This window comes from Podospora pseudopauciseta, chromosome 6 (assembly GCF_035222475.1).
Source record: "Podospora pseudopauciseta strain CBS 411.78 chromosome 6, whole genome shotgun sequence".
Taxonomy (NCBI): domain Eukaryota; kingdom Fungi; phylum Ascomycota; class Sordariomycetes; order Sordariales; family Podosporaceae; genus Podospora; species Podospora pseudopauciseta.
This window is the reverse complement of record NC_085895.1, coordinates 4164478-4191866: the sequence shown is the minus strand read 5'-3', so window position 1 is coordinate 4191866 and position 27389 is coordinate 4164478. Positions and strand designations below refer to the sequence as shown.

At 53.9% G+C, this 27389-nt stretch overlaps 11 protein-coding genes and 5 non-coding genes across 16 annotated transcripts; 6 read left to right on the top strand and 10 right to left on the bottom strand.

Moving 5' to 3' along the window:
* Nucleotides 1-59: 59 nt before the first annotated feature.
* Nucleotides 60-1070, bottom strand: SHO1 (Transmembrane osmosensor; the record flags this gene model as incomplete). The annotated part of the gene is made up of 2 exons (XM_062914898.1): nucleotides 60-875; nucleotides 933-1070. The coding sequence occupies 2 exons, from the start codon at nucleotides 1068-1070 to the stop codon at nucleotides 60-62; spliced, it is 954 nt and encodes a 317-aa protein (XP_062763668.1).
* A 2031-nt stretch (nucleotides 1071-3101) lies between these two features.
* Nucleotides 3102-5245, bottom strand: QC763_610740 (uncharacterized protein). Its single transcript, XM_062914897.1, has 2 exons — nucleotides 4597-5245; nucleotides 3102-4534 (listed from the first exon to the last, which is right to left on the bottom strand). Exons 1-2 carry the CDS (start codon nucleotides 4802-4804, stop codon nucleotides 4110-4112), a joined length of 633 nt encoding a protein of 210 aa, XP_062763667.1. The 5' UTR covers nucleotides 4805-5245; the 3' UTR covers nucleotides 3102-4109.
* Nucleotides 3842-7613, top strand: QC763_610730 (uncharacterized protein). Its single transcript, XM_062914896.1, has 3 exons — nucleotides 3842-5634; nucleotides 5696-6359; nucleotides 6414-7613. Exons 1-3 carry the CDS (start codon nucleotides 5573-5575, stop codon nucleotides 7275-7277), a joined length of 1590 nt encoding a protein of 529 aa, XP_062763666.1. The 5' UTR covers nucleotides 3842-5572; the 3' UTR covers nucleotides 7278-7613.
* Nucleotides 7614-7757: 144 nt separating this feature from the next.
* QC763_0101290 lies at nucleotides 7758-7850 on the bottom strand. The gene has a single exon. It is a non-coding gene; the product is annotated as a tRNA-Arg (tRNA).
* A 142-nt stretch (nucleotides 7851-7992) lies between these two features.
* Nucleotides 7993-9695, bottom strand: MRPS16 (37S ribosomal protein S16, mitochondrial). The gene is made up of 4 exons (XM_062914895.1): nucleotides 9374-9695; nucleotides 8940-9282; nucleotides 8702-8882; nucleotides 7993-8629 (listed from the first exon to the last, which is right to left on the bottom strand). Exons 1-4 carry the CDS (start codon nucleotides 9489-9491, stop codon nucleotides 8543-8545), a joined length of 729 nt encoding a protein of 242 aa, XP_062763665.1. The 5' UTR covers nucleotides 9492-9695; the 3' UTR covers nucleotides 7993-8542.
* QC763_610710 (uncharacterized protein) lies at nucleotides 9199-10799 on the top strand (the record flags this gene model as incomplete). Its single annotated transcript, XM_062914894.1, has 7 exons — nucleotides 9199-9219; nucleotides 9554-9662; nucleotides 9736-9801; nucleotides 9862-9956; nucleotides 10205-10301; nucleotides 10390-10618; nucleotides 10697-10799. The coding sequence occupies 7 exons, from the start codon at nucleotides 9199-9201 to the stop codon at nucleotides 10797-10799; spliced, it is 720 nt and encodes a 239-aa protein (XP_062763664.1).
* Nucleotides 10800-10912: 113 nt separating this feature from the next.
* QC763_610700 (uncharacterized protein) lies at nucleotides 10913-11113 on the bottom strand (the record flags this gene model as incomplete). The annotated part of the gene is made up of 1 exon (XM_062914893.1): nucleotides 10913-11113. The coding sequence occupies one exon, from the start codon at nucleotides 11111-11113 to the stop codon at nucleotides 10913-10915; it is 201 nt and encodes a 66-aa protein (XP_062763663.1).
* A 1215-nt stretch (nucleotides 11114-12328) lies between these two features.
* QC763_0101250 (uncharacterized protein) lies at nucleotides 12329-12652 on the top strand (the record flags this gene model as incomplete). The annotated part of the gene is made up of 2 exons (XM_062906400.1): nucleotides 12329-12531; nucleotides 12646-12652. The coding sequence occupies 2 exons, from the start codon at nucleotides 12329-12331 to the stop codon at nucleotides 12650-12652; spliced, it is 210 nt and encodes a 69-aa protein (XP_062763662.1).
* Nucleotides 12653-13904: 1252 nt separating this feature from the next.
* QC763_0101240 lies at nucleotides 13905-13992 on the bottom strand. Its single transcript has one exon. It is a non-coding gene; the product is annotated as a tRNA-Lys (tRNA).
* A 1318-nt stretch (nucleotides 13993-15310) lies between these two features.
* Nucleotides 15311-17404, top strand: QC763_610690 (uncharacterized protein). Its single transcript, XM_062914892.1, has 3 exons — nucleotides 15311-16329; nucleotides 16393-16956; nucleotides 17037-17404. Exons 1-3 carry the CDS (start codon nucleotides 15445-15447, stop codon nucleotides 17175-17177), a joined length of 1590 nt encoding a protein of 529 aa, XP_062763661.1. The 5' UTR covers nucleotides 15311-15444; the 3' UTR covers nucleotides 17178-17404.
* A 182-nt stretch (nucleotides 17405-17586) lies between these two features.
* QC763_610680 (uncharacterized protein) lies at nucleotides 17587-20214 on the top strand. Its single transcript, XM_062914891.1, has 2 exons — nucleotides 17587-18966; nucleotides 19029-20214. The coding sequence occupies exons 1-2, from the start codon at nucleotides 18122-18124 to the stop codon at nucleotides 20020-20022; spliced, it is 1839 nt and encodes a 612-aa protein (XP_062763660.1). The 5' UTR covers nucleotides 17587-18121; the 3' UTR covers nucleotides 20023-20214.
* A 200-nt stretch (nucleotides 20215-20414) lies between these two features.
* Nucleotides 20415-20526, bottom strand: QC763_0101210. Its single transcript has one exon. It is a non-coding gene; the product is annotated as a tRNA-Ala (tRNA).
* A 374-nt stretch (nucleotides 20527-20900) lies between these two features.
* Nucleotides 20901-21476, top strand: QC763_610670 (uncharacterized protein; the record flags this gene model as incomplete). Its single annotated transcript, XM_062914890.1, has 1 exon — nucleotides 20901-21476. The coding sequence occupies one exon, from the start codon at nucleotides 20901-20903 to the stop codon at nucleotides 21474-21476; it is 576 nt and encodes a 191-aa protein (XP_062763659.1).
* A 125-nt stretch (nucleotides 21477-21601) lies between these two features.
* Nucleotides 21602-21681, bottom strand: QC763_0101190. The gene has a single exon. It is a non-coding gene; the product is annotated as a tRNA-Asp (tRNA).
* A 74-nt stretch (nucleotides 21682-21755) lies between these two features.
* On the bottom strand, nucleotides 21756-21843 carry QC763_0101180. Its single transcript has one exon. It is a non-coding gene; the product is annotated as a tRNA-Ala (tRNA).
* A 140-nt stretch (nucleotides 21844-21983) lies between these two features.
* On the bottom strand, nucleotides 21984-27061 carry SNQ2_2 (ATP-binding cassette transporter snq2; the record flags this gene model as incomplete). Its single annotated transcript, XM_062914889.1, has 3 exons — nucleotides 21984-22312; nucleotides 22377-24694; nucleotides 24752-27061. The coding sequence occupies 3 exons, from the start codon at nucleotides 27059-27061 to the stop codon at nucleotides 22192-22194; spliced, it is 4749 nt and encodes a 1582-aa protein (XP_062763658.1). The 3' UTR covers nucleotides 21984-22191.
* Nucleotides 27062-27389: the final 328 nt, after the last annotated feature.

Sequence of the window (27389 nt, the reverse complement as noted above, 5' to 3'; positions counted from 1 at the left end):
TGTAGTGTGCTGTAATGAATTGCAAGCTCTCCTGAGCCTCTCATTCCATCCACAGTCGTCTATAACAGAATGAGGTAGTTACTTGGCGCAATACCCGTGTCGCCATTTTCTTTCCTCGCTTGCCACCACCTGCCGCTGACATCGCTGACTTCGAGAATTTCGTGCTTCTGGAATGAAATCTCGTTGGCGTCCTCGGGATTGGCCTCGTAGCTGTAGATGGCCTTGGCGCGGTACGGGTATTCGGTGGGAGGAGCAATGTCCCCATCGGAGCTTCCTGGCAAGCCGTTGGACTTTTGACCAAGTGTTGACTGGAAAGGCGGGGGGACAGCAGAGTTGCGCATGCCAGACGACTGCATGCCTCCTACAGGCGATGGGTTCTCGAGACCGTTAAGCTGAGCTGTGTACATCTGTGGGGGCTGGACCGAGGTTGATGTCTCGGGGCGGCCAATGCCGTAACCGGTGTTCATCGTCTGTCGGTTGGTGGATGACTCCTTGGCGAGCGCAAAGGAGTCAATGTAAGCGCGTGGCACTGCCGACGGGGCCGAACCGAAGTAGAAGATCCAGACAATGGTGACCATGGCCAGCAGGATCATGCCGGCGGCAGCCGCCTCACGAGAGCCAATGTTGGAGTAGATCAAGCCATGGACTGCTGATGTGGACAGCACAAGCCCGCAACCGAGGTATCCGACAATGGCGACATGATAGGTCTGAACGCTGTCCGAAGCGACAACGATGAAAACGCCGACGACGAGGAAGAAGTAGAACACAACAGCCCACCACGTATACAGGGGAAAGGAGTTGTTGACTCCGGAGGTATTTGGTGGCTGATTGATGTGGGCAAATAAGGAACCGAAGAAGGAAATGATCCAGGCAAGCTATGTCGAACACAGTCAGCAATTGATATGTTTCTTGGAAGCGCGTCGGGTACCTACAAAAGCAATGGAGATGGTGGCCAAGGCAAATGGGTCACCGATGATATTCCCAAGGCTTAGGCGCTTCCGCCCGTACTGAATTCTGGACTGTTCCATTTTCCTGAGCGATGGCGAGTGTAGTGAGCCGTAGTTGGGCATAAGGACGAGCGGGCCTTGGGCTGGCGATTAAAAGACGTCGAGGGTGATAGGAGGGCGAACCGCGCTTCGGTGGCGATTCAATTGACGCAAGACTCGCGATGGGGCATGAGACAGCTGTCCTGATAGGGCAGTGCCTAGGTTGGAATGGAATTCACAAGCCGCAAGTCGCAAGCGTCGTCGCGTGAAAAGGGGGAGCCCCGGCGTCGGGGAGTTCGGGGGAGGGGGAGGGGGATTGCTGCAAGGGAAGCCTTTGACTTTGGTAAATGCAAGCGTCTAGTTCCTCAGGTGGTAGCAGGTAATGTAGCTATCGAGCTCGGGGGGCCCGTCGTCTCGGCGCGCTGAAACTTAAAGCAAAGCTCGGGGACCGGGAATAGTGGAGGTCGGGTCGTAGCACCTTAGTAGGTAGGTAATAGTGGTCGCAATTGCAGGACCGCTAATTGTCATGACAGAATGTCGAGAGCCGAGAAGAAAAAAGAATAATAAAAAACAACGAAAAAACCCTTCGGTGTCTCAGAATCCTCCGCTTTTTCCCCCTTCAGTCCAGTGGTCCTGTCCTGTCCTATCTTCAGGTAGGTAGCCTGTCGTGTCGCAATCGCAGTTCCGGCCGGCGTGCTCCGATCGTGTGGCGTAAGGGACTGTTGAGGGAAGTCGGTCGGGCAGAGGGTGAGGTGGTGACGATGGTCGGCCGTCGGGTGGTGGTGAAGAAGCGAAGGGGTCAGTCAAAATGGTGAGAAGGGGGCGGGAAAAAAGAGGGACGAGGGGGGAAGGGTACGGTAGGTAAATGATGGTTGCGTTGGAGGGCAATGGCGGGAAGGGGCACTGCAGACTGCCCTTTTCGGAGGCCTGCTCTCACTGGCTGAGCCCAGCAAGTGGATGTGGATGCAGTGTGGTGCAGACCTGACGGGGATTGGCCGGCTTGGTCGGGATGGGGCCTGGATGCAGCGAAAATGGGTGGTCCATGCTGTGCCCTGCCGAGCCAAGCATTTTATCCAGGCCTTGTGGCCTTCCATCCTTTCGTGATCACTGGCGACATCTGCGGGGAACTGTTCTCTCTGGGCTGTCGACCTATAGACTGAAAGGCAGTCTAACAGCTGGACTTGAACGGTCGACAACTCAATTCCCGTCCCTCAACAGCCCAGCTCACCCCGCTAACAGTCGACCGCGCAAGGCCAAAGGCCGGCGGGATGGACCTCTGCCCCGAGCTATGGATGCCATAATGCGGCGCCCTATTGACCAGCTGCATCGTGTGGGCGTATGCCCTCTTCGGGTGGTCGCTGATTCAGATTCATCAAAGCTGGAAACAAACGTCTTCTGGAATTATTTTAGCCTCAACGTCCCCGTCGAAGACTAGACAATGGACACGACCCGGCACGCTAGAAAACAGTTCAATTCATTACGCCGTATCGATCTTAAAGGAGACGCTCTGGCCGCCTCAAGGAGCCGAGGGGGGAGGTTTAGTTGCAGAACAATAGGAAGGGTGACGCGAGCTGATAGGCTGGTGGTGGTCGCTTTCTAAATCAGGCTGTGTCGCGCGGCCCCCCTGACTGAACCCCTTGTTTTTGGCTGACCAACGCACGGCCTGAGCACCACGACGGTGACGATCGGCTTTTCAGACAGGCCATTAGCAAGAGACGCAGAGGGGGAAAAAGACATGGCGGTTTCAAGAATGCAGAGGCAAACCTTCGTGGTTGACTGATAACTGCGCCCATAGTCCACCAGGTCGGGTGGTGTTGTGACACTGTTGACGGTTGACGACCTTCGAGAAGTGGCGAAGCGGTTGGCTCTGGTGAAAAACAAATGTCTCCGACGGAGAGGGGGCACTGTGTGTGTTACAACAGCACGGCGTTGAGCGGTTTTCTCACCATTATCTTTGTCCACCATCCACGTGGACCTTTACCTCCAAGTTGCGAATCAATCGACGTCACGAACTTCCCTGGAATGGAGTCGTTCCGCGGTTCCTGCGTTAGCGCCGATTTGATCGAGTGGACCTTGCTCTTCATATACAAGGTCATGTCGTAACGGCGGTCATTTATCAGCAAATCCTGAGAGATTCCGGCTTTTCAACAGGCACAGAGTGTAGCATCAAATCCTAGATAGTCATGATCAGGCAATTCTTTCCGTTGATTAATTACTAGTGGCCCGCATGGCAAGTCTCGACCTACACCGCCATCCGCTTGCTGCAATTGGCATAATCGCACAGCAAGCACAAACGAGTCCAGGAGGGTCCCAACACCGCGTCCAGCTCCTCCCTTGCTGAAGTTTTTGGTGCCCAGGCTGAACATCAGATGGAGTTTGCATGGTCGGGCCCGGAAGGGTTGCCGGCCTGCGGCCCAGGTTGCCAACCGGCGTCGATATTGTAACCAACCGGCTTTCGATATCACGACCTTCCCCACGCTGGCCAAGTCAGCGAGTCGGTCATACTGCCCGGCCGCCTTTTCCATATCCATGGCCCTTCCAGAACGTCGGCGCGTGCCCCACAAGACAACCCCGGCAAAACTGCCTGGAGAACTCTCTCGGACCGACGTCCAATTCGTGACGGTATAAAAAGTAAATACAAAAGCGTCTACCTCTTAGGCGCTGGCTATGCCACTCTCTTGCTTGATCTTCGGTGTAGGTGTAACGCGGCAAATGCGTGATCGCGGCTTGAAATGGCGGTTTTGAAACACGGAGAGTGCGAATGCCGGCTGGGGAACTGAGACTTGTCGGGTGACACAGCAGGGCCCCGTCACAACATCTTTCTTCCCCAAAAGTAGGCTTCTTGCTCCGACTACAGCTGCTGGGAGATATCATCGGCGCCTCTCTTCATCCAATCCAGGTCCGCTGCCATGTCCATATACCCCAGCCTTGTGGCCGCGGTGTTACTAGCCCCCTGCGATTCTTATGTCCATTGTGCCAAATATACCCTAGCACTTAGCCAGAAAACCATGGACATAGCCAAACGGGTCAAGCGCCCATCGCCATGGTGTTTCCCCATCCCTTCAAAGTCATGCCGAAATCGATCGCCGTTTCGTTCCAGTCCTGATGATAATGTCGTCAAGTTCAAAGCGGCGGTTCCTCCCGTTCCTTCTCGATCCTCCGCAGACCTCTTTCCACCTTTTCCAATCTCCCCTCGTGATTAGCCACGAAGCGGCCGTACCTCAAAACGCCCCCTTCATACCATGCCTTGACTACTCGTTCGCTCCTTGCCCGCAGCTCAGCGATCTCAGCCTCCTGCGCCATCTGTGTTGCTTGAATACCCTTCATCTTGGGCAGTAAGGAGGCCAGCTCGGCACTCAGTTTCGCGTCGGGGATGGGCGTGTCGGATGTCACTGCAGTCAGGGCTGACGCTGTTGACGGGAACTGAGATGCATACGATAGCACAGTCGCTCGAACCGCTTCCGGGGATAGATCGACCGGTGGTGTGTTTTCTGAAGGAGCATTGGGATTGGACGGTGGTGGTTGGAAGAAAGAGGGCTGGTATTTGTCTAGACGACGTGTAAGCCTTGTGAAGAGAAGAGGGTTCAGGAGGGTGGGGACAGGAACATACAGATCTTGAGGATCTCGGCGTAAACACGCATGTGTCGAAGCAGGAGAGAAAACCGCTGTTCGAGCTCAGCCAGAGACGTGGAAGCTGACTCGGATGGTGGTTGGGCTGAAGCTGTCGTGGGGCCGTAGAGAATGTGCTCAATGCGCAACAGACGAGCTTCGAGCAGCTCAATCGTCGACAGCGTTGTCTTGTCCAGCGTGTCGTCCATGACGTCGCGGGTTGCCGAACCGAGGTGTGATGTTTCTGTAGAATTGACAGTTGTCCACCTGGTGCAGTGCGTGATGTTGACCAATTGGAGGCTCTTGACCAGCGAAGGGAGAGAGAGACGGGGCAACCGACGGCGTGGTTACCGGTTGTATTTACTTGGTGGTATTTACCAATGCAACGGGCGTGGCTTGTGATGAGTGGTTAGTCCCCGTTATCGCTATTGTAAGGCTGATGGTTAGCGAGCGGGTTGACGGCTCGCGTGACGTGGAGCCCCAATTTTATTTTTTGTGTCGATTGTAATTGGCCGACTTTCTGAGACAACCACCCCGTTCCTGTCCAGGCCCCCGGCTTTTGTTGGCCCCCTTCTTCCTCTTTTGCTCACCTCACCTCAGCGCATACGACGACAACGACGACGAGGAAAAACCTCCCGCGATACCATACAACAGCGACCGCCTGCGTCAGGCAATCGAGTATCATTACTACTCCATCTCTTGTCGACACACCCAACGCTCAGGTCACTCCTCGGGAGACGCTCCGTGACGACGCCTACTCCAGCGGTCAACTGCCAACAAAGGGATTCCCGCGATGGCTGCCTGGTTTCGAAGACCCTGATAACCATTGAAAAACGACGGCCGCAAAATCGAGCGTAGATCCGTTGCCATTCCGCCATCACAACCCCTCTCCCCCCCGCCCGACAGCACTGCTACATCTATACGATCGTTGATTATTGTTGAGAAGTCTGGACAACTCGGATACAAGTTGTCCTGCGATGACTGGGTATTCTACAGTGGATAGTTTTGTTCCTGGAGGTTCAACCGCTGCCATGACGCAGTAAGTATATCGCAAGCTTCCTCAGGTTGTGGATTGGGAATTGCTGACTCTCCGGTCCTAGACATCGCCGTACACGGAGCCCCAAGTTGGGTGGAGGCAACGCCTCGATGATGAGCAGCAATATCAACCTGCTGAACACCATTGTGGGCGCCGGAACACTCGCCATGCCCGGCGCCATGTCGCATTTTGGTGTACTATGGGGAGCGCTGTTAATTGTGTGGTGCGGCTTGACATCGGCGTTTGGCTTGTACCTCCAGTCACGATGCGCACGTTACCTCGATCGGGGAACTTCGTCCTTCTTTGCACTCTCGCAGATCACGTATCCCAACGCCGCCGTGGTGTTTGATGCCGCCATCGCCATCAAGTGCTTTGGAGTTGGTGTTTCGTACATGATCATCATCGGAGACCTGATGCCCGGCGTTGCCGAGGCCTTTGGGAGTGTCGACAGTGGGCTGCCCTTCCTCGCGGACCGGAAGTTCTGGATAACTGTCTTTTTCTTGGTTTTTATCATACCGCTCAGCTTCCCCAAAAAGCTAGACTCGCTCAAGTACACCAGCATTGTTGCCTTGCTTTCGATTGGGTACTTGGTCATTCTGGTCGTGTACCACTTTGGCGCTGATGAGGTACCAAACAATCGGGACATTCGTTGGGTCACCTGGGAGGGCCCAACAGCTGCGCTGAGGAGCCTACCAGTCATGATCTTTGCCTACACTTGCCACCAGAATGTATGTCTTCCCACTAGAATGCGGCTACCCGACTCCATGTCTAACGCTGTCTAGATGTTTTCTATCGTGAACGAGATCAAGGACAATTCACCCGCCAGTATCGTTGGCGTCATTGGATCCAGCATCGGATCTGCTGCCTCCATCTACGTCCTGGTCGCCATTACCGGCTACCTTACCTTTGGCAACGAGGTCAAGGGCAACATCGTCAGCATGTACCCGCCCTCGATTGCTTCCACCATCGCCAAGGCCGCTATTGTCATTCTCGTCACCTTCAGCATTCCTCTCCAAATCCACCCGTGCCGTGCATCAATCGACGCGGTACTGCGCTGGCGTCCCGGAAGTTCGCGTCCATCGGGCGGCGGAACCGGAAGCCAGCCCCTTCTTCCCTCAGGAGGAGCTGCCGGCGGTGGCGCCCTGGATAGCCACGGGGCACCTGTGGTTGCCATGTCGGAGCTTCGCTTTGCCCTCATTACCAGCGTCATTCTGGTGCTTAGCTATTTCACCGCGCTCAGCGTCGAGACGCTGGACACTGTGTTGGCCTATGTCGGTAGCACAGGCTCGACGGCCATCTCGTTCATCCTGCCGGGGTTATTTTACTACAAGATTAGCGATCCGGATAGTATCTTTCACCAGCGTTTGACCAAGGAGGACGACGATGCCGAGTATTCTGCCGATGACAACGACGACGACGAAGAGAGTGCTGCGGTCACTGGATCTGGTTTATTGGACAGTGTTGCCAGCTTGGGGAGTGTGATCAGCGGACGCGGTGGCAGGAGGAGATGCAAGAAGTGGAGGTGGGATTTGGAGCACTTGGAGACGGGGCTGATTCGCAAGATGGCTCTGGGTCTTTCGATTTACGGTGCCTGCGTCATGGTTGTTTGCCTGGCGATGAATGCACTCTTCAGCGCCCATCATTAATCTCTTTTGGATGGGCCCACTATAGACCGGTTATAGTAGAGAAAGTTACAAAAGAGCAAGGGGGATCACAGTACAGGTACATGTCATGCGTCAACACGATAGTTTTTTCGGGAAACGAGGGAGTCCACCGGAGCAAAGCGGAGCGTATGGGAAGCGGCTGGGTGATGTCTATTGGTTTTTGTTTTCGGGGGGAAGGGGGAGTCGTCTACATTTCACATCATGGGCGTTTCTGGGACTGTTGAACAGGGAGGCCGGCCGGGATGCATTGCCTTTTTTTTTCTTGGATAGGGATACCAAAAGATGAATAAAAAGAGATAATATATTTCCTCTCCAATATGGCTCGGTCTTGTGAAGAGTTTCTCCTGGATGTTGTGACATAGCAGTCTTTACTGCGGCACCAAGCAGGAATGTTGCTGATGGGAAGATGGGAGTGATGAACAAAAGGCAAAAGAAGAACCTCGATGTTTGTGAGGACAAAAACGATCCGCCCAGGGGTCGAACCTGGAGCCTCCTGATTACTTGAATCTCTTGTCAAGATCGTAGTCAGACGCGCTGCCATTACGCCAGCGGACCTTGTTTGCTTGATGGAAAGATTGTGGGCTTTGGGGTATAAGACATGCTTGGTTTAGTGTGGAGTGGAGTGGTGTGGGTGCGTGGAGACAGTCTGCATGATAGGGTTTTCGCATTATGGGATCTCGGCTTGCATGGGGTTGGGCTATGATACTAGAAAAGAGAATGTGTAGTCCTGAGATGGACGTGGCATTCATACAAGTGCTTGAAGTAAACGTGTGAATTATGTCTTATGGCTCAGCTTGACCTCTGAGCTCGGTCACATTTGAGTACCTACCTAGACAAGCTAAGGTAGATGCTGTTGGTCGCCATCATGGACAGGCAAAGATTAGGGTTTGTATGTGGCAGACAGCTGGCTATGGTCCCTCAACAATTGCTTACTTTGAATCGTCTTGGGTTTTTGGAGGTCACACGTTCTTGGCCCTGGTTGGGAACTCGTTGGCGTGAAAAACCCCCAAGCCCTCCACTTCATCATTCGAGATGCAAGATTTCCCACAATTCCCAAACAATAGTGATAGAGCTTCCATTCCCCTACCGTATCGTACAATCCAGACAGTGTCGACCCAAAAACGCCTGTTAAAAATATGCCAAGGGGTTGTGTGCGGTATCAGTACGCATCCTCCCTTTAGAATACACGCCCGTCCCACCCCCATCTTTTGCCACTCTTCCTATTCCCATGGAAACCCTCCCGTAACTCATGCCTCTGCCGGGGCCGCCTTTTCCTTTTTTGGTGTCGACTTCCTTGGTGGCGTCTTCTGGTATTTAGGGTCCACGATTCCCACCTGGTCATGTCGAAAAACTTGGTCAGCCACAAACCACCTTCTTGCATCTCGATCCCGAGTTTTTCTTCTCACCATGCTCAACAATCTGGTCGCTGTCTCTGTCGGCTGTGCCCCCACACCAATCCAGTATTGCGCCCTCGATATGTCGAGCTTGATGTCCTTGTGCAGCCTCCCTGACTCGTCGTAGGTGTCCTTCTTAGGGATGGGGTCGTAGGTGCCGATCACCTCGAGGGGGCGGGAGTTGCGGGCCGTCCTGGTTTGTTGTCCGTCAGCATCATAATTTCATTTCGAAGAGCTCGGGGAGAGGCACCTGGCATGGGCTACCACAATGTTGTAAAAGGGCGAGTTGGTGCGCCCGAAGCGGGCGAGACGGATTTTGACGACCATGTTGCGGGGTTGAGCTGGGCGGGTGCGATCCGGGGCACGGAGTACGGAGTCGGTGGTTGCTGCGGTCGTCGTAAGGTTTTGGCGATGGCCTCTCTGGCGGGATGCGCTCTCTCGCTCGAGTGAGTGGAACCGGAGAAAGCTCCAAAAATTCTGGCTGGGCAGTCTTGGGGTCCGTGCGCCAAATGGGTGCAGGTGCTGAGGTGGTGCGTGAGCGCATGCATTGCCCCACCCTCCGGCTGTAACATGAGCTCTTCTGGGTGGTTTACCTTACATCAAGACATTGGGTGATGTCAGTAAAGCTTGCTGGGCTTTCGTGTCATTTGTTCCGAGTTTGGAGCTAATTGACCATATAATCACCTGTCTTGCTTCTTTCTGTTCCTCCCCCCGGATTTTCCTCCCCTTCCCACTGCTCTCTCTCCACTCGGTCCTCGACTACACACAGCAAGAGGTCGCCCCACACCTTGAACTTGACCATGGTATTCAAGGCACGCTGTTTTGCTTGATGGTGAATGAATGGCAGCTGACAGTCACTGGTAGACACTCGGTGCAAAGGCTGCAGCCGCCCTGGACAGGGAGCTGATGAGCACAGGCGCCTTCTCCATCGACCAGCTCATGGAGCTCGCAGGACTGTCTGTATCCCAGGTTGGTGCGTTAAATTCTGGCCCTGATCCCGTCGTCAGTTCTCGAACCCGGCGGGCCTGTGTTGACAATAAACCAAGTGTACCGCGTCCATCCCCTCAACAAAGGCCGCAGGGTTCTGGTCGCTGTCGGCCCTGGCAACAATGGTGACTGAGACCCCTTTATTGACTTTCAACCTGGGTGGCCTGTGCTCACCAGTTGCTCAGGGGGTGACGGTCTTGTGGCAGCCCGACATCTGCGCCATTACGGTTATCAACCAACCATTTACTACCCCAAACGCAGCAAAAACGAGCTTTACCAGGTAAGTCATGTTCCTCTTCTTGTATGGCAATATCGCTTTGTTGTTCATTTGCCCAATACTTCTTCTATACCTATAGCGAAGGTACATGCAATGCGCGCTTCACGTCCAAGTCAGACTAAAACATTCTCCTCCCATGGTTGACCTAGACAGCAGCGGGCTTATATTATTACACTGCTTGCCTGGTCGATCCCTTCTCCAGCCCTGCTGGCCACCTTCTCTCGTGGCAGATCGCTTATTCGTGTATCTAGCGCCTCGCCAAACAGTTGGAAGACCTGGATGTTCTCTTCGTCGACGATTTCCCCAAGGCGTTGAGCTCGGCTGATCACGTTGTCGATGCTATTTTTGGTTCGTTTTTCCACCTATTTTCTGTCACCCCTCTCCTCTCCTCTCTCCCACCTCATGGCTCATGATGACTCAATGTCGGGTGGTGTAGGTTTCAGTTTCTCTGGAGAAGTTCGAGAGCCGTTCCCAGCCGTCATCAATGCAATGGCGGAGACCCAGGTCCCGGTGACCTCCGTGGATGCCCCCTCATCTTGGGATATCGAGGAGGGCCCGCCCAAAAGTGGTGTCGGTAGTAATTTTCACCCTAACTTCCTGATCAGCTTGACAGCTCCAAAGCCCCTTGTCAAACACTTCAAGGGCCGTCACTTCATTGGAGGACGGTGCGTACCAAAACCGCCCCATCCTGCTTGTCTTCTGGACCCAACTGACTCTCCCCACCCCCCCTCCCCCCACAAAAGCTTCGTCACACCCGCAATCGCAGCAAAATATGACTTTGACGTTCCCGAGTACGAAGGGCTCGATCAAGTTGTCGAGGTTGAACCCAGGGGTCAAAAGCTCTAACGTGGTTCGGGGGGGTCGAAACAGGCGCCTTGGTGTGGTTTCCGTCTCTGTTGTTGTTGTTGTTGTTGTTGTTGTTGTTCTTGTTCTTGTTCTTGTTCTTGTTTCTGCTGCTGCTACATGACGGCACAACCTCCGTTCCGACTGTTGGGGCAGACAGGACTCGGACAGCCGCCCTCTTCCATTTCAACACGAACGATGGTGGTGCCGTTGGGACAAGTCACCAACGGTGGGTGGTAGTCTTTGCAAAACTCGACGAAGACCAGGTAATCCTTCCCGCAGGCTGGGCAGTTACCGGTCGTGTGCTCAGTGCACATTAATGAAGGCGGGCTCAGTGGGCTAGTACCTCACGGCCTGGAAGAGATGACAGCACAGCAAAGAGGTGGTGGGGAGGGACGGCGGATCTGTTCGGATGCTGGTGATGCTGGTGGTGAAGCTCGAGGGTGTGTAGGAAGAGCTAGAGTACTCATGGGATTCTGTTGATGATGACTATGCCCGTGTAGATGCCCTGTTGCCGATGAATTCGTTTTGCTTTTCTCGTCTGTGGTGTGGTTGTCTTGGTGTGGCTCATGATATAGGGGATGGTTTGGCGACTAAAGATGATCGGCTCTGGCTGCCCCGGGTTAGGGGAGCCTGAAGAAAACCCGGGAATTTCGTTCTTGTATCCTCTCGAGGCTTCCGTCTTTTGGTATGTGGTTTGGCGTCGTATGTAAGGTTATTGGGGGATAGTGAGCGGGCAGGGGTGGAGGGAGCAATAGGTACCTCCTGAGAGCTCAACGGAACCATGGGCTTGGCACTGGGCTTCACTGCGGCCAGGGCTCCCAACCAGCTACAGGCAGTGACGGACAGCTGGTTCTCGCCACCTCACCCACTGCAGACGAAAGGTGTAGCGTAGGGGACGGGTCAGTGTCTGGGGGCGACGGCTTCGACTTTGGATCTGGCTGGCGTGCTGTGGCAAAGGCATAGCATGGTGACACGTCGAAAGGGTCCTGAAAGGGGAAAGAAGACTGCGGGCCACACACCCGGCAAGACAAATCCGTCATTTTCCAGTGCACGGCGGAATATATTCGGTGCATCCGCAATCCGCAAGTCTTTTTTTTTCTGCTGCACCACCTTGTCCTGTCTTCAAGCATCTCCTTCGTACAGGCCCGGAGAGATTGCTCCGGAAAATGTGGGGCTGCGGCAGGCAGGCGGCGCTTACAAGCCATGCGCTGCCCTGGGAAAGAGACCCTCTTTCTCAAGCCTCACCAGCGGACGTTCCCACTGCTTTTATACTTGTAAAGCCCTTTCCATCTTCATCCGGATGCAGGTGTTTCCGTGCTTTCTACCGATCGCTCGGTATTCTGTCAACAGCCTCATCGATGGAGGTGGAACAAACGTGGAAGCTTCTTCCCTCTTCCCCCTCACCGCACGTGAGAAAGACCGAGTTCTAGAAGGGACCATACCGTACGAGGGCTGCGGGCAGCTATTCAGCTCGTTCTTGGCTCAACTGACAGTTGAGACTCTTGACACCTACACAGTAGGGCCCGTACATGTCAGTATGTGCTGCCCACCGTAAAGCAACACCAAGAAAGCATGCTTCCGGAGGAACAGTTTGGGCTGGGAACCCGGCACAAACCGTTGGGTCTTGCCGGAGGGTTTTGACCGAGACCAGCCTCCAGCTCTTCGGTTCTTGGGTTGGGCAGGTGGAGTCGGGTTTGGGGTTGGAAAGTCTTTGTTGGTTGAAACTCGGGCGGTTAGTGATGTCTTCTCACCTTCCAAAGTGATTGTCTGCTTTTTGTCATGACAGGATACTTACAGTATTTTGGACTGGCAAGGCAGCTTCCAACATTCATCAATGTATTGCCAGAGTTTGAGATAGGTGCACAATGTCTCTGGAGCCGTCCAACGAGCCAATATCCCCAGCTGATTGGGGCATGCGGTGGAGGTGGGATGTTGAACCCCACCCTTTCCTGCCCCTCACCCCTCCAACCCAACTCTTGGTTACGGAGGATTGGATCTCGTTGCACCGCAAGCATGGCTTTTTGAGATGACAGCGACTGCCGAACCCGTCCAAGCATATATTTCAGATGAACCGACTGGACCAGCGTGCATCTCCCGGAAACTTTGTCGCCAATGGCAAATGCAAGCCATGCATAGACTACCTACCTAGGAGCAGCCGGCCTGAGCTGCTTCTCCGAGGATCGATATCCGCTCGTCACAGAATTGGTCACAAAAACAACCAGATCCTTTCAACAGCTCATATGACGGCTCCTCAAGCTCTAGCTTTTTCCCCGATGGGCGGTCTAGATCATTGGCGTCTGCGAACGTCGACCAGTATCTGGGAATCGTCAGCCACAGGTGGACCACTGCAAGAAAACACCACTTTCATACTCGCCACAGTTGACTGTTCGTTTCGAAAGTTCCCATGGTTTAAAGCGTACGACAGTGATGGGGCGCGCGTCAACCTCATGGCTTTCCTAGTGTAGTCCTTTCCCAACAAACCGCCATGATGGACACCCAATGAGTTGCCACCGATGAATGCCGCCGCGTACTGGTATATTCTTCACTTGACGGGTCGGAACTTTTTGTCGTTTCCCCCCCTGCAAGAAACGACACGAGGGTAAGGGGACCGGGAATAAATTTCTTTTCTCTCGGGGCCTGCCTATGTACCGAGCCGCCGGCACTAGCAAAGCTCCCGCGCCCCGGTTCGGCACGGCAGGCCAGGAACCAGGAACGTTGGGGCCAATCCCGTCCTCCAACGTCCTACCTGCTGCTTTTTACCAGCTCCGGACCGACACAAATTGGCCACTTGTTTTGTTTCTCGGTTGTATAGTGTCAAAAGATAAACATCATCTGATCCGACCTCGTCTTTGTTGCGCCTCCCCAGCGTCCGCAGTGTCGATCACTTGTTCACCAGCCATACTGTGGCGAGTGTCGTCAACAAGCTTTGCGTCCAGTGGTATCACAACATGTGCCTGCAGAAAATTCGCCACACCTTAATTGCTGTCGGAGTCCTCCCGCGAAATGTAAGCAACATGCCAAAAAAAAAAAAAAAAAGCCACAAGATGGAAAAGAGAATGACAATGCAAAATATTTGCAAAAGTAGAAGATCAGCAACGGGAATTGAGCCCGACGTGGGGGTCGAACCCACAACCTTGAGATTACGGAGGTACCCCTTAAGAGTCTCACGCTCTACCGATTGAGCTAGCCGGGCATGGCAGCCAATCATCTGAATTAGTGAGGGCTGGCAGGGAAAAAGTGGTTTATAGTTGAATCAGAATAGGACACTGTCACCGGGTTTTAGGCACACCCTTTTCCGCTCAGTTCATTGATAGTGGTCAAGATCTTTGGTCATCTGGACAGTGGGCAAAGCCGTTATGTTTCTCTTTTCTCTTGACTCATCATCCATCATCACTGGTGTTCATGTGTTAAGCTAAATAGGTTTGTGTTGTTGTCTGCAGTCTGAAGCCGAACGGAATTCCAGGCTCGAATACAGAATGGGCATTCCGACTGTGTAGAAACGGCGGCAAATGCGAATAAGCGTGTGCAATTGAGAGAAGCGGACCTTGTGATTGATGTCGGTCGGGTCTTCATCCCCCCAGCTGTTATCTCGACGCGTCCATGGCTTGCCAACATGAAAGACCTCCTCCGTTATCATCCTCAACAGCTCATCGGAAAGTCGAAGTAGAAGGCATTCGCCCAAAGGCTCTTTTCCATGTTGATGTTCGATAGGGGTGTCTCTGGTAGACTGCTTGATTTATTACCTATGTCGAAGACTGCGGTATGGAAAAGAAGGATTTTTTGGGCGTCCCGAGCGAAGAAAACAGTGAGAGTGTGAAGTGAGGTAAGAATCAAACAGCCACCAGCCCTAGCAACGGGAGGTGAATATGGGGCTTGCAGGCAGCCTGGCCTGTGCCACAAAAGAATGAGCATAGGGTTCTTTTGGGAACAATCATATCTTTCCGGAAGAGAGGTTTCGACAGGAATTTGAGTAAGGTTTGCAGCGAGGCCACGGCGCAACCAGACCTTGGCTTAGGTAAGGGCGTTATTCACTTTCAGCCACCACCAACCTGAAGATCACGTCTTCTGAATAAATAGCCTTTCTGAACCAGTGGATCAATCGATGGATGAGTCTTCGGGAAAGACTTCAGAAATGGGCACGGGCCAAGTGTGAAGTCATTCCTGAAGTAACTAAGGTAGGTTCATAGGTAGGTATAAAGGAAACTCTGAAGCAAAAGATCACGGCCTTAAGTAGGTGCGACCAACCTCGGCCTGTTGTAATTGTAAATCTGAAGGTTTTGATTCTTGGTGGTATTCACCATCTCCTATTTCTTTTTCTTTTTTCTTTCTTTTCAAGGTAGTTGCCCTGCTCATCAAGATCGCTACCTAGGTACCTTGGCCTACCAGTGGCTTATTGGCTACCTATGGTAAGGTGCCGCCTTGTTGTTTACCAAGACGATGAAGGAGTGTAACACAGCATCAATGTTCAAGTGATTGGTGAAGTTGGCACTCATGCAACCTACAGTGTGCGGGGGAAATGGATATCTCTATGCGCCTTCCACATGATGGACTTTCCCCTCTTTCCAACTCCTTCTTGTGTCAACTCCCTGTTAAGCTTCTCGTCAGTATTTCTCTGTTTTGTACCTCCCACTAGGATACCGAAGCCATGACTTATCCGTCGCACATGATGGCCGTTCTGCCCGAGATCCCCAACCCTCCGCTCTCCTACTCGGTCCCTGCTTTTCTGCTGCTTCTGTTCATGACATACTACCTCTCTACTGCCATCTACTGCCATTTTTTCTCTCCACTCCGGCGCTTCCCTGGCCCGCCTACCACTTCTTTCTCATATCTCTGGCTCTACAAGGTCCACCGCTCGGGCCGCATGGCCGACTACTTCACTGCTGCCAACTCCAAGTACGGCCACATGTCCACCATCCGAGTTGGCCCCAACGACCTCATCACGTCGGACCCGGAGGTGATCAGACGCACCTCAGGGGCTCGGTCCAAATACTCCAGATCCGACTGGTATAAACAGTCCCGGCTTGATCCCCTCACCGACACCATGTTCACGACCTTGGACACCAAGTACCACGACGAGCTCAAGGCTAAGCTCTCAGCTGGGTACGCGGGGAAGGATGTGCCGAATTTGGAAGGGGATATTGACCTCAAACTGCGACAAGTGAGAGAGGTACTTGAGCGCAAAGTCGAGCAGGGAAAGACGATTGATTTGGCCAGGTTGAGCTCACATTTCACCTTGGATAGTATTTCGCGGATTGCGTTTGGTCATGAGGCCGACTTTGAGATGGTACTGACCGAGGGAGCGGATAAGCACGGGGTTGATTATTTGGGATTAGTGGAGAGACATGCTCCGAAGTCGGTTGCAATATCGTCGGCTCCCTTGTTGAGGGGGTTGTTTGCAAATGATCTTACTCTGAAATTGATCGGGCCAAAAGCGACGGACAAGGCGGGGCTGGGGTTGCTGATGAGACTGGCTCGGATGTTGGTGGAGGAGAGATTCGGAGAGGGGGCAGAGGACAGGAAGGACATGTTGGTAGGTTTCCCCTCTTCTCTAGGACTCGGCAACGACGACCGCTGACAGGTAATTCCTTGAAAGGGCTCGTTTGTACGGCATGGTCTCTCTCAGCGTGAGTGCGAAGCCGAGGTCTTGATCCAGATCGTGGCCGGGTCTGATACAACCGCTACCGCCATTCGAGCGACAATGCTATATGTCATGACAACGCCGAGGGTGTATCAAGCTCTGCAGACAGAGATTGATGAGGGCATCAAGAGCGGCAAGATCTCGAATCCAATCACAGCCGCCGAAGGTGCCAAACTGCCATATCTGCAGGGAGTCATCTACGAAGGACTTCGTCTCTACCCCCCCTTCACCGGCATCCCGTTGAAGGTGGTTCCCCCCGAAGGTGATACCATCGACGGCAAATATGTGCCTGGTGGGACGAGAATTGCAGCAAGCTTCTGGTCAACAGGACGGCACAAGGGCACCTTCGGGGAGGATGCGGACCTTTTTCGACCCGAGAGGTGGATCGAGGCCGCGGCTCAGAACGAGAAGAAGTTTGTCGAGATGAAGAGAGTGGCCGAACTTGTATTCGGGTATGGACGATGGGGGTGTCCTGGAAAGACTGTCGCCTTTCTTGAGTTGAACAAGATTTTCGTCGAGGTATGTTTGTCTTGTGCTACCCCTCCTTGCAGATCATCGGGATGTGAGACTGATACACGGGACTTGTTTGCCAATGGTAGCTGTTGCGGCACTTTGACTTCCAACTTGTGTACCCTTATGAGCCGTGGAAAGCGCACAACTACAGCCTGTGGCTACACAGTGATATGTGGGTGAGTGTGATGAGGAGAGACACGGCAATCCAGGAGAGCAAGCCTATCTAGAATTGGACAAAGTAGCTAGTGTTGATCAACGGCTGGATCGGGTGCTGTCAACTAAGATAGGTAGCGGGTAAATGTCAGCGGTGGGCGGCCCGCGACACCCGCAGCCCAGTAGACGGGAGATGAGAAATGGAAGGTTTCGGTTTCTTCTTTCGCTGATGAGAAGAATAAAAATAACAGTAAAAATATAAATAAAACAAAAAAAATTCACAGTTTCGCAACAGTGGACCAGTGAGGTCACACTCATCTGCGTGTGGCCGTTGTGCCTGAAAATCCAAGATGGCTTCTCCGCTTCTGCAGTCCCAAGAAAACGCTAGTCTCTGGATGACAGCCTGTGATTGGTTCAACAGCAGGTGCGCTAACATGAAACAAGCAGTCCTTCAGGGGCTTCCCCGGACACTGGCGCGTGCTCCAGCGGGCTATCCCGCAAAGGGCTTAACCGCCAAGGCCTGCCGAGAGAGCCCAAGCTTCGGTTCGCGAGGAATCCTGCTGTGTCTGCTTATCGACACGCCCCTTTTCGGGCCTCCTAATCTCTTTTTCTCATCTCTATGTCCCATCTCTTTTCGTCTGTCGTTGACATTCCCTTTTCTGCTGAGATCCCTCGACAGCACCACACACCACACTCCTTCACCCACCAGCTCCAGCTACAACCACACGCGGCAAGCACTCAACTTGCCCTGACCGAGACGAGGCACTCCCAATTGCCTCACACAATCCCTCCAAACATTCGATTCTTTTCCGACACGGCCGATCAGTTGATCTTGATCCCCGATTTTTACACGATTTTTTTGGACGACGACATCCTTGGAGAATACAAAGAGCAGTACAGCGACATGCAACTACTCTGATCACTCGGCGACACAAGACGTACATATCAACAGTCTGAGCGAGCAACATTTGTACATACATCAATACAACACCCCAAGCATACGACAGCTGAATCGACAATGAGATTAACACCATCTTTCGTCCCGGCCCTCGGGCTGCTGGCGTGGACATCGCTCATCAGCAATGTCGCCGCCCAGGTCACCACCCACTGCTTTCCCATGAACGAGACGTGCCCGCCAAACCCCGCCTTCGGCATGGACTACAACTTTGTCTTCAACGCCACCCCCAAGTTCGAAGCCTGGGAAACAACCGTCGGCCCTGTCAAGTACTCTCCCGAGACTGGTGCCGAGTTCACCATCAACAAGCAGGGCGACTCGCCCACCATTCGCTCTCGCTTCTACATCTTCTGGGGTCGTACCGAAATCTGGCTCAAGGCAGCTCCCGGTCGCGGCATCATTAGCTCCATCATGTTGTTGAGCGACAACCTGGACGAGATCGACTGGGAATTCTTTGGCGGCAACTCCACCGTCGCTCAGAGCAACTACTTTGGCAAGAACCAACCGCACTACACCAACGCCCAGTACGACCAGATCCCCAGCGTTCAGGACGACTTCCACAACTACACCCTGGACTGGACCAAGGACTACCTTGACTTCTACATTGACGGCGCCAAGTTCCGCAGACTGACTCCAGAGGATGCCATTAGCAAAGGCGACGGCAAGAAAGATGAGGGTGGCATGGATCTGTACCCCCAGACACCCATGCGCATTTCTATCGGTATCTGGGCTGGTGGTGACCCCAGCCTGCCCGAGGGCACCCGCGAGTGGGCCGGCGGTACTACCGACTACACCAAGGGCCCCTTTTCCATGTTTGTCAAGAACTGCCACGTCACCGACTACAGCAGCGGCAAAGAATATGTGTATGGAGACCGGTCTGGTTCGTGGGAGAGCATCCAGATTGTCGAGTAAGTTTGAAGAAGCTCCTTCCGTCAACCCCAAATTGGCCCCGTGACTGACTCTTATCAAGGGGTAATTCTACCGTCGAGGAGGTCATGAACGCGCCACCCCCTGTGCCCGAGAAGACCATGGCCGAGAAATGGGAGGAACTTCCCAACGCCGCCAAAATTGCCATCTACGCCGGTGGCTCCTCTGTCGGTGCTGCCATCCTCTTCGCTGCTCTATTCTACTGCATCCGCCAGAGAAGGCAGGGGGCCAAGGAGGCCACCGAGGCCGCGGCGCGTGCCGAAGCCGAGCGTCTGGAGATGGAGCGGTTCAGAAAGGAGGGCATCAACCCTGATGCTTTCACAAGCAACGCTCACGAGTACAATGCCAAGGACATGGCCCAAAACGGGCATGCCGACAAGGACAGCTACAGTGTTCCCCCTTCGCCCGCCCCCGCCAACGAGAAGTTCGGCAACGTTGTCGCCATGGCCACAGCGGCCGCGGCCGGTGCCGGTGCCGCGGCTGCTCGTGCCGCCAACAATGGCAACGACGGTCCCATGAGCCCCACGAGCACTCCTCTTCTTCGCGAAGGCGCGCAGTCTCCACGTACGGTAGACCCCACGAACCCCTTCGGCCCCAACTATGTCAGCACTCAAAACGCCCGGTCCCCCGGCGCCCCGTCTCCTTACAACCCACACGAAGGCTTGCGCTCACCAACAGGGTCTTTGTACAACCAGTCCATGTCGCCGCCCCCGCACCAACCCCTGCCACACCCACCGACACGGAGCATGACGAACCAAAGCCTTCAGTCGAGGATGGGGTCACCGGGACCGAATCAGCAACAGCACGGGTTTGACTTTGGCATCGGTCAGCCGCCGCAGCGAAGCGCCACCACCAGCCCAGCACCTCTCGCTCATCCCCAGCCTCAGAGGAGCTTCACCACACCCACGAGCGGATACGGAACCCCTCCGCAGCTGCAGCAACAATCATCGGGGTACGGCAACCCTCCAGGACCGGCTAACGGCCCTCAACAGGGGTACTGGAATGGTGGAAACGGTGGCGGCGGCGGTTACAGCTAAGCGTGGTTCTCGGGACGTCATGGTGTAGTTTTTGAATTTTCTCTTTTTGATGTTGGTCTCGATCTTCCTGTTCTTGTATTATGGCATGAGAGCATTTGGCGCGCAATGATGAAACATACACGCACACAGCAGCACCCTTTATTTTTTCTCGGTTGGGAGATAGACTTGTTGGCACTAGATACCGTTGAGAAGAGAAAGCTACGGCTGGTGTCTGGCAAGGTGATGAAATGGTATACCCTGCCTCTTGTTTTGCCTGGTTTTGGTTTTGCAATAATCTTTTGCCGGTGTTGTTGTTAGCCTTCGTACTCTTGGCTTTCTGGCTCCTTTACGTGGCTTGCTTTTCAGTCATGAGCGAAATCTCTGACCATGTCCACTCATCAAGCAAAAGAAAAGGGCGTGTGGCTCAGTTGGTAGAGCGTTCGCTTAGCATACTCATCCTTGTATCCTCAAAATCAAGGATCCATTGTATGCGAAAGGTCCTGGGTTCGATTCCCAGCTCGTCCAAGCATTTATCACATGAAGAGTTTACTTTTGGCAATTCTCCCACTTTTTTATTCTTATTTTTGGTGGTAAAGGGGATGCAAGAAGTATCATTGGCTGTGTGTGTTCAACATCAACCGACATAAGGTAGATTGCCCCTCGCATTGTTTGTACAACTCAACAGGTCCGGTGTATATATATGACCACCATTGGATAATACCCGGCCGCACACACCCACCGTGCTTTTCATATGATAAGACTGGACCCTTCTTTTACCTCCGAGAGGGGTTTGCACTCATCAAAACACTCTTGACGCTCCGTTCCACATCGCCACTCTTTCTTTTCCCCCACAGTAAACCCATCTTCCTTTGTCAACAACCCCCATCACCACCACCGCCATGTCCTCCTCAGAAAGAGACCAACCCATCTACAAACCCCTCGGCTCCCCTACCCGCCATGTGACAACGCACTCCCCCACCACCGGCCTCTCCATCTTCGGCCCTCCCTCCCTCCTCCCCTCCTCCCCAACCCCGTACGGCTCAGTAGGCATGGTTGTCCACGACCTCTACAAAACCTTCACCACCCCCCTCAACATGTCCACTGAAGATGACATCAACCGTCTCCAGGCTCACCCCCTCCAGCCAAGCCCAGGCACGCTCTGGTTCCCAAAGGCACCAGGGGAAACACTCGTTCGGTACTGCGACTGGGGACCAGGGCAGGCAATCCAGTTTCACAGGACAGAAACAATCGACTTTGGGGTGGTGATCGAAGGAGAGATGGAGCTGACTCTGGACGGCGGGGAGAAGAGAAGGCTCAAAAAGGGTGATGTGGTCGTGCAAAGAGGGACGATGCATGCTTGGGAAAACAAGAGCGATACCGTCTGGGCGAGAGTGGTATTCTTTCTTGTTGGTGCCGAGGCGGTTGATGTAGGGGGGGATAAAAAGACGGAGGTGCTGCCTTGGAGTCATGCCTGAATTTTCTCTCCCCCCTTCTATGTCACCCTTCTCAACTCAATACCCAAACAAAACCTCCTTAAACAGGAGACAAAAAGCCAAGAAGAAAAAAAGAGCACCCACACAACCCCCTTCTTCTATAGAGCCTCTCCCGCCGGGAATTGAACCCGGGTCTCGAGCGTTGGCCAATGACAAGCTCACATACTGACCACTATACTACGGAAGATAAACGAACAATTTATCAACAGATGTTTGTGCACCTGTCGTAGTTTTGTTGGAGGATGAGGTGTGTGAGAGACCTGGACGTACCGCGAATTGAACGCGGGACCTTCTGTAAGATCGCAGACAAAGGTGCGAAACAGAAATCATACCACTAGACCACAAGCCCGGCTTTGGTTTGTTGAGAAAGCGGCTGGGTAGGAAGGTTCATGGAGGGTGAGCTGGTGGGAAGTGGGTAATAGGGTAAGTGGTGGTGGGGATGAGGGTTTTGTGGCTGGAGGGTGGAGATGATGGCGGTGGCAACGGTTGGTTACCCCTGAATGCGCACGCCAAAGAAAACAAACCTCCAGGATTGAGCGATCAAAGACTGTTATTTCTATATCTATCTACCTCGCACTCATTCTATCCCTTCATCCATTATTATATCTCGTATGTGTGACAAACAGCAAGCCGAAATCCCGTGGTATCAAATGCCCCGTGTGTCTTATCTATCCCATCGAACCAGATTCTCTTTCCTCTATTTTCTCTTGAAGAGCCCCTTGACCGCCCCGACACCTTTGCCGAGTACGTCAAACAGCGGCCCAAAGCCGAATGTCATACCCTTGACTCGGACGGTCCAGACGAAGAAGTAGACCAGCCTGGGTGGATAATAAACATGTTAGCAGCCGTGTCATGCAATCAAGAACCGAGGTCAAAACTTACATCCAGTTAGTAAAGCAAAACACCAAAAAGATGCCAAAGTCCCTCCACTTCTCATCCGGAGTGATCCCCAACGTGTTTAAGTACTGGTTCCCGCTCGAGTACGGGCAAAACCCGCAGTCTGCTGTGTCATTGGGGTTGAGCAGATACCCCTGACCAGCCTGCCTCGCAAAGTCGCCCGCAAACTCCAAACACGTCTGTCCTGATGGGGGATCAAAGTAGGCGGCCTCATTGGGAGCACACTGCACACTCTGACCATTCAACGTGGCCGCGAGAACGCCTCTGACCCACCACGTCGATGGGTTCACATAGTAGATCCAATATCTCCAAAACACATTCAGCTGGTCATAAGGAACCACAACACCGTTGAAGATGGAAAAGGTGACCAAAAAGAACGGCAGGATGTTGCTGATGACAGTAAAGTTGGGCGCCCACGCGCAGATCCACTGACCCCAGCTGGCCATGAACAGGAAGAAGAGCAGCGTCATCAAGAAGACGTAACCCGCAACTGACGCCTCAGTCGGCAGACCAGTGGGGAAGTACCACAGCAAGAAGTACAGCACGGCCGCCAGAATACTGCCTGGGATCTCGGACAAGACCTCGGCCGTGCAAAAGGCAACCCAGCCGTAGATGCGCGATGGGTGCTCGCGTGCCTCCCAGAGCATGCGGTTGGTGTAAAACTTTGGCAAGACGGCATTGAGGACGGTGGCAGGGATCATGATGATGAGGAAGCACGTAAACATGCGGTTCTGCATGTCAGCCACCGTGTTGCCCAGCTTCCAAAAGGTGAAGCCATTGAAGATGCCGACAATAACAGCAGTGAACAGCCGCCCGTAGAGGTAAGATGGCTGACGCCATTGGTGGACAAACATGCGCTTGGTCAGAAGGGTGATTTGCGTCCAGGTGGGAGCAGCAAACGATTGCAATGCCGGCTGGACAACAGTCGATTCCTTGTTGGCCTTGCTGCGCTCATTCTTGAGCCGCTGAATCTCGGCCAGCAAGTCTCGGTTCTCCTTGGACTCGCGCCATTCCTGAGTCCAGTGAATCCGCTTGCCGTCGGGGCGTCTTCCACCCTTGATGGCCGTCTCGAGGAGGAACTCGGCGACGTTTCTGCCGGGAGGACACTGGACGCCTCGGTCGGCAAAGTACTTGACCACTGCGCTACCGTTCTCTCCAACAGGACCAAAGTAAATGGTGTTGCCGCCGGGGTTCAAGGCCAGAATCTCATCAAACTCCTGGATCAGGTCAGACGAGGGCTGATGAATAGTGCACACGATGGCCTGTCCAGCAACGCAGAGCTTGCGAAGAAAGCGCACAATAGAGAAAGCGGACTGGGCATCAAGACCACTGGTTGGTTCGTCGAGGAAGAGCAGAAGTGAAGGCCGAGCCGCTAGTTCCACGCCAATAGTCAGTCTCTTCTTTTGCTCCACGCCCAGAGACGCAATAATGGCATCTTGAACGTCCGTCAACTCGAGCAAGTCCAGAACAGTGTCGACATAGGCCAGCTTCTCGTGCTTTGGCGTGTCACGGCTCTGGCGAAGGAGCGCAGAGAACTCAAGAGCCTCCCGAATGGTGGCGGTCTCGTCGTGAAGATCCATTTGTTCGACGAAGCCAGTGCCGCGTTGAAAGTCTCCAGTCAGCGGTTTACCGTCAACCAGCATGTCGCCAGAAACCACGCCGACCGTTTGGCGTTGGGACAAGGTGTTGAGCAGCGTCGTCTTGCCAGCACCGCTGGCTCCCATGAGGGCAACCATGACTCCCGGTTTCGCGTAACCGCTGACTCCGTTGAGAAGCTTCTTGGGTCCTTGAGGGGTCGGAACAGTGTACGAGACATTCTCCCAGGTAAAGACCTTGTCGCTTCCGGTCAGACCAGTCAGTTCTGTCTTTCCCGAGCGATTCTGATAGCCAACGTCGGTGGTGGATGATGCTCCGGTCGCATTGCCCTTCTCCATGTCGGTCGGCTTCGCAGCGAGTTTGGCTCGCTTGGCTGCCTTGCTGGAACGCTTGAAGACGAGGGCGCCGCCGCCCGATCCGACAAATGTCAAGAGCTCCGTGGCGGCCACTGTGACCATGAGATAAAGCACAGAGAAGGCTATGAGAACACCAAAGTTGCGCCACAGGTGATCCCGGGTGTAGTTGAACTGGCTGTCGAGGTATGCCGTCCCGGAGACATCAGTACTCCCTGCGACCGAGCCTGGAATCGCACATCCCTGGTTGGCTGGTAGAATACCTGGCCCCTGAGGCACAAGATGCGCAGGGGCACATTCCATGATCCGGCCAGAAAACTCATTGGTCAGAGCGGCTTCAAAGGCATATGCAAGCTGTCTCTTGTTAGCAGCTGTTGGACGATGTCGAAGGAAGGAGGGAGATCTGCTTACCGGATTCACGTAAAAGAGCCAACCGAACCAGATCTTTTGTGACACCAAGATAGGCTTGTAGATCACGTAACCGGTAAAGATGACCAGCAAGTTGAGCGCAAGTCCGCTGAAACGAACGGCATCGTCAATTGTTGGTGACAGGGACGCAAACATGCGGTACAGAGCCGTGATGCAAAAGGTGGTCGTATAGATGAATAAGAGACTGATGAAGAACTTGGCCGGTGTCAAGTCCAAACCAGTCATGAAGTACATGATCAGACCAAAGATGACAACCTGGAAGATCAAGACCGGGAGATCGACGAGAGCGCGGGCAAGGTTGACAGCAGACGGACGATAGAAGGCATATTCCTTGTGCCGAGCCACAACAACACGACCAGAGACGGCTTTCATGAGCTCAGCGAGCTGAAGCCATCCGAGAAAGACAATAGAGAAGAAGGCAGCACCGGCACGCAGGAAGGTGCCGGCCGTGTTGTCCGGAGTGTCGTAGAAGAGAGAGCCAACAATGAAGCCGTTGCTGATGATGGTGAAATATTTGGTGTACATTTCCGTCTTGTTGCCCCACAAGAGCCAGAGTTCGCGGCGGGAGCAGGCGAGGACTTGCTTCCAGAAGCTGACAGTGTAGTTCGAGTCCGAGGCAACACGGCGAGACTTTTGCTCCTCGACGGCTTGCTGGAACCTCTGAGTATCGGCATGCTTGGTTTGTTGCAGATGCCTCTCAAATTGCTCCACATCAGCAAGGACCCTCCTGTATGCCTCGCTGTTTCTGAATGCTGTCTCAAGCTCCTCGGCAGTTTTGGGGCACTTATATTCGTAGCCGGGGCGGAACTGTCGGGTGACTGGGTCACAGATGGAGGTGAGAAAGTCGGCAGTAGTCTGGCGTGGTGGTGCGTGGAAACCAAGGTCGATGAAGTACTGCCTGGCCTCGTTGGCAGGGCCCTGATAGAGCATGCGCCCTTCATCGATGACCAGGACCTTGTCCATCAACTCATAAATGCCTTCTCCGGCCTGATAGAGGGTGGTGATGGTTGTTCGATCCGATACATCGGTCATGACGCGCAGCGATTTGGCGTAATCCAGAGCGGTGGATGCATCGAGACCTCTTGTCGAATTGTCCCAGCAGACGATGGTGCTCTTGGTGGCCAGGGCCTCGGCGATGGAAACTCGTTTTCTCTCACCCCCAGAAACACCACGTGTATAGGCATTCCCAACAATGGTGTTTTTTGTGTGTTGGATAGCAAACATGCGCAACAACGAGTCGATGATAAAGTCCACATTGTCCCTGAGGTGCTTCTTGGTCTTGTTGAGCAGCGAAAACTGGAGTGTCTGTCCCACGGTCAAGGTAGGCATGTGCTGGTCGTCTTCACCGTTGTAGACCACCTCACCGCGATAGCGCTTTGCAACTTCCTCGGCAGAGATGCCGCTGTAGGAAACCTCGCCCTCGACGGCAGCATACCCGCCCCTATTGTTGGCAATGACGCGGAGAAAAGTGCTGCAGCCACTCCCCGGCCGACCCAGCACCAGCATCATCTCTCCATGCCGTACGACACCAGTGAAGTCATTGAGAAGGGTACGAAGCCCGCCTTGCTGACGTCCGAAACGAAGTGCTGGGACAAATCTGCAGAGAATGCCGTACAGATCGGGACCAAATGTGCCGAGGATAGCCTGGGGAAGTGTCCTGACAAACACAGTGCCGCCGCCGACACCCTTGACGGTGACGTTCTTGAACACCACGCCGACCTTCTTGCTCGACTCGCCAGAATCCGTGCGCTTCTCAAGGTGGCCATCGCGCATAAACTGCTCCAATTGAAACTGGCTGCCGTCATCCGAGGACTCGTCCGAGCTGCTAGCATCGTCGGCGGCCTGCTGTTCAGGATCTTGTTCGTCTTTCGGCCGCTTTGATTTTCCACTGGCCCGGGAAGCGATGCGGCGAAAGACATTATCGCGCCTGCTATCCGATTTCCGGGAAGCTTTCGAGGCCGACCTTGATCGTGGTTGTGATCGCGCCCGGGACCGGGACTGGGACCGTGACCGCCTCGTGGTCATCTTGGTGAGCTCGCGTTGAAGCTCTTGAAAGTCCTGCATGGCCATCCGTTGGCTCACTGGGCCGCCGATATCTCGCTCTCCCCAAAGGCCTTCGTCGGCTGTGGACAAGGCCTCAGGACTTGGGGGGATCTTGGTGGTGTCGCCAGAGTCGATGTCAGCTTCTTCTTCGCTGATTGGCTGGGTTGGATCTCGATGATGGAGTGAGTCTGGAAGGGCTTCAGAGGCTCCCCGGCGGAAAGCCTCCTCGGGCGTTTGTTGCCCCCACATTCTGGTTGGTTTTTGTGAAAATGCAGTGTTTTGATTCTCAAGTTGTGGGACTGTGAGCAGCAGGCAGAGAGAGAGAGAGAGTGACGTTGGAAGTCGCGGTCAACTCAAAGGTGCAGCTCACCGGTGCCGAGAAGCGGCAGGAGCGGCCGGGGGATATGGTTTGCAAACTGGAAAGAGCCTGGTAGGGTTGATTCGCAGCTCTATCAAAAATCATGAGGTGAAAAGTCGCGCGTCTACCAGACCTCATATACAAACAGCCACCCTACACAGCAGAATTGTAAGCAGCACCCTGATGAAAGATTCCGACTCCAGAATGGAGATAAGAGTG